At 47.0% G+C, this 4,606-nt stretch overlaps 1 protein-coding gene across 1 annotated transcript in view; it reads left to right on the forward strand.

Moving 5' to 3' along the window:
* Window positions 1–4,606, forward strand: part of LOC107105609 (kalirin-like) — a gene marked incomplete at its 5' end in the record, with an annotated part of 93,689 nt that overhangs the window by 74,769 nt on the left and 14,314 nt on the right. The window contains 2 exons of the mRNA XM_015405607.1: window positions 655–776; window positions 3,730–3,861. Coding sequence (XP_015261093.1) covers window positions 655–776; window positions 3,730–3,861 — 254 coding nt within the window. The remainder of the gene's footprint in view (window positions 1–654; window positions 777–3,729; window positions 3,862–4,606) is intronic.

Consider the following 4,606-nt stretch of genomic DNA (forward strand, 5'->3'; position numbering starts at 1 on the left):
GAGGGAGAGCTTGTACCTGAATAAAACTTGGTCTTAAAGGTGCCACTGGACTGTTTTGGATTGCTAGCTATGGGGGGGGGACGCACAGATCTGCCCTCACAGAGGAGGGAGAGCTTATGCCTGAAGGCGGGCCCGGGGGGGGGGCTCTGCAACTTACCTGGCTGTTTCTTGCTCCTCGTGGTCTGACTGAGGGCTGCTGGGAGCAGGGGGTGGGGCTTGTTGCATGTGCCCGCCCCCTGGGCTCCTTAGACTTATCCCAGTAGTGACATAGGGTTGACAACCTCCTGGTGGTAGCTGGAGATCTTTTGCTAGTACAACTGATCTCCAGGTGATAGAGGTCACCTTGAGCAAATGGCTGCTTTGGAAACTGGACTCCATGGCATTACATCGCATTGACGGCTCTTCCTTCCCCGAGCCCCACCCTCCTCAGACTCCTCAGACCCCGAAAATATCCAGGTATTTACCAGCTTGGACTTGGCAACCCTACCTGAAGCCTGCTCATACCAACATAGGATTCCTGTGCAGCTCTGTCAGTTTTCTTACTGGTTTTCATTTTCTGTGTCCTTTGAATGAACCTGTTCTCACTGGAAGAGAAACCAGTGCAAATGCATATCAGAATACCCAGTCAAAAGGATGCCATTTGCCTCTTTCCAGTGATTCAGGTGAAATCACTCTGAAGATCTGTAATGTCATGCCCCAGGACAGCGGTATTTACACGTGTGTGGCAACAAATGAACTTGGAACAGCATCCACTTCTGCTACAATCAAAGTACAAGGTACTGATTTTGGTCCTGATTAACATTTATTTAATCAGATGGTACAATGGGTATTTTACAAAGCCTGTTGTATTTTGTAGTCAAACAACAAATATATACACTGCAAAAACCTTTTTTAAATAAGTTAAAGTGTTCTATATGTTCCATCTTATAAAGTGCATTGTGTATTATTCATAATATTCTAAAACAGGTATATATTCGTTACATGCAATATCAACAATAATAATCAGTTTGTACAATCTAATAACTACCGGTCAATTTACATCCTTTTTACACAATCAACCCCCTCCTTGCTTGAAAGTCTTCTAAAGGGGGAAGTTTCCTTTTGTGGTTACATTGAAGTTTAAATTGATGTTTGTTGCTGGTACTACAAAAGGCTGTTAAAAGACATAATTCATGAGTCTAAAAAGTATATAATATATCTAATATAACTTTGGCTTCATGTAGTTTTCTTACTTGAGGATCAATGCTGGAAATACTCGGTTCAGCTGCATGAGTATCCTGTAACTTCTCTTAGTCTAAGTATTATAATTCTATACATACACCATGCCTTGTGCAAAGAGAAATTCCAAGGCCACTTCTTCCTAGGGTTTGTTACCTTCGGATCACAGAGAACACTTACCATATTTTCCATATCGCTTTATTTACAAATACACAAGTAAAGCAAAAGACAGAGGCAAAGAAGCACTTCTATGAGGCATCCTTCACTTGGATTTATAACTATAACAGACTTTTAGATCTTAAAGCTAGGCAGGGCTTTTTTTGTAGAAAAAGCCCAGCAGGAACTCATTAGCATAAGCCGCCACAGCTGCGGGGCACCCAGGCAAGCTGGCCCTTGGACAGGCTGGGGAAGGCAAGGGGAGGCATTTAAATGCCGCCCCGATCCTTCCGCCCCCCGCCGGCCCGGCCGCCTCGGAGTCACCGGGGGTGTGTGTCACTCTCCAAGCCTTCCCTCTGTAGCCACACACACAGAGGTTTGGGCTGTAGTGGGCATGGCCAACTCTGAAGCCAGCCTTAACTCCGTTCCTGTGCGTTCCTGCCCAAAAATAGCCCTGAAGCTAGGAGTTAGGAAGCTCAGGCGGACTGCAGAATCCCATCTTTCAACCCCCTACAGGGCCACATTATTATGGGCTCTTTTTGTAGCAGGAACTCCTGTACATATTAGGCAATAATAATAATGATGTTTTCGATTTATTAATCGCTTTCCCCACAAGTGGGCTCAAAGTGATTTACAGTTACTCTTTAGACAGGGGACTAACAATGTTTCATAGGGGATAGGGGCGTATAACTCATTTTAATTGCACACGCCGTAACTGCATGGTGGAAACGTTTCTGGCTTGGCTCAGTCATGTCCCGAACGGCTACGTCGACCGGCTTGATGACATTGGGGCTTCAGGACTCGTATGTCGTATCACCACACTGCCACCGCCTGGCCAGAGCATCCCACTGCAGGGATTTTTTCATAGCCGAGTAGATTCTTCCGCCTTCCGGATCCTGGACCAGGACGTCCCCAACCGACAGCTAACACCTTCCCAGAGGGGAGTTGGTGTGCCCACCCTCTCTAAGGAGTGGTTCCCATTTTATCTACTCGCCGAGGCTTTCGAATCGCTGGGTGGACGATGAGCTGGGGACAACAGTCTGGCTGCTCACACCAGCGCGGGGCTCGGACTGACACAGTTCGGATGTTAAGACAGTGGGATATACCCACTGTGCCACCGCTCCCCTAGTGTAGCCAATCCTCCAAGAGCTTACAGAGCTCTTCTTACAGGGGCTACTGCAAGTTCTCGGAGGATTGGCTACATGAGGGGTGTGTCGCCTCATATGCAAAGGAGTTCCTGCTACAAAAAGAGCTACAAAAAGAGCTACAAAAAGAGCCCTCACCATTATCGGAAGACCCTGATGTTCGCATGCACGCAAGTATTAGAGAGCAAGGGTGCCACTCTTCCCACTTCTCCTTGCACCCGTGATGAGCAGAATGGCAAGACACTGAGATGAGGTCACTCAGTAGCAGGCAGTCACTGTAGTGCTGTAAAAGGAGGGGTCTGACCCGTCCTCCCTGTAACACAAACGCACTCATACACCAGGCTGCCATAGTCTCTGAGATAGCAACTCTACAGGTAAAGACGTGGGGGATATGATTGCTTATCACAAATGTCTTATCTGGTTTGGCCATAAAGTTCTCTTTTTATGTGCATGTTTATGTAGTTGATTTACTTATTTGAAGTTATTCAATCTGAGGAGTGAGAAAGCATGTGTAGGTGAACACTGATAAGTTACTCTTCCATCCCTCTGTTCTCGTTGGCACCACATGTTAGTGTTGCAAGATAAATATGGGATGAAGAAGTCATTGGGCGAATCTGCATTTGCATTTTAAAATCATTTTCATGCTGCTGTGATGCCGTCTTTCTCTGTGCTTGTTTGAATGTTGTTTGGAGAAGATTCTTTTAAAGCAGTGGGGAGGCGCAGTGACAGTGGAGCCGCCCCGAAAGGACGATAAACATTTGTGGACATGCGAAAGTATGCTAGCACTCTTGAGGTGTGAAAACTACACCAAATGTAGACAGCTTTTTTTTAAGACGGAGCCAAAATGCTGGGACACTGGTGGGGAAGACAAATGCAGATTCTGCCGTTATTGGCTTCCTACTGTGTAGTTCTGCCCCCATCCTTGAATCCAGTACAACTTATGTACTTTTACTGGTGCTATCAAATCTCAAACATGGCATTAAAAAAAAGAAACAAGAAGAACTCAGACAGTAGAGTTCATCGTCAGTTACTTTGGCGAGCAATTTGACCCAGGGTGGACAAATATGAAAGAACGATTCTGCTGTGCAGATCATTACAGCAGCCAGCCTCGCTTTTAGTGAGTCCCACTTTCACTTGCGTTGCAATCAGGAAGCAGCAGTACCTGTGACCTTTCTGTTTTCTTTCTTCCTGGCTCCTCCCACCACCCCAGGTGTCCCAGCAGCACCAAATCGCCCTATCGCTCAGGAAAGAAGCTGCACCTCAGTGATTCTCCGCTGGCTGCCTCCATCCAGTACAGGAAACTGTACTATTTCTGGTTACACAGTGGAATACAGGGAAGAAGGTATGAGCATTACCAGGGCTTTTCTTGTAGAAAAAGCCCAACAGGAACTCATTAGCATAATAGGCCACACCCAACAGCAGAAACTCATTGGTATATTAAGACCACGCCCCTGACAGTGCAGCTCATTAGCCTATTAGGCCACACCCCATGCCTTCCCTTGGCTTGCCCAGGCACCCCCCGGCTGCAGGGAGGCCAGGGAAGGCGTGGGAAGGCATTTAAATGCCTCCCTAATCCTTCCAGGGCCCCCCCCGGCCCGCCCGCCTTAGAGTCGCCGGGGGGGCGCGTCACTCTCCAGGCCTTCCCTCTGGAGCCACGCACACCGAGGTTTTGGCTGTAGTGGGCGTGGCCAACTCTGAAGCCAGCCGGAACTCCGTTCCTGTGCGTTCCTGCCCCAAAACAGCCCTTTGGGTGTATATAGACAGAACTGCATGTGATGAGTCTGGAGATCAGTTGTTTACCTTGACTTCCAGAAAGCTTTTGATAAAGCTCCTCATCAAAGGCTCCTAAGTAATCTCAAAAATAATGGGATAAAAGGACAAGTCCTTTTATGGATCAAAAATTGGCTAATTAATAGAAAACAGAGAGTGAGTATAAATGGGCCATTTTCTCAGTGGAAGGTGGTAAGTAGTGGGGTACCGCAGGGATCAGTACTTGGTCCACTGCTTTTTAACTTGTTCATTAATGATTTGGAGTTGGGAGTAAGCAGTGAAGTGGCTAAATTTGCGGATGATACGAGGTTGTTCAG

This window comes from Gekko japonicus, unplaced genomic scaffold (genome assembly GCF_001447785.1).
Source record: "Gekko japonicus isolate JY-2015 unplaced genomic scaffold, Gekko_japonicus_V1.1 scaffold3331, whole genome shotgun sequence".
In the NCBI taxonomy this organism is placed as follows: Eukaryota; Metazoa; Chordata; class Lepidosauria; order Squamata; family Gekkonidae; genus Gekko; species Gekko japonicus.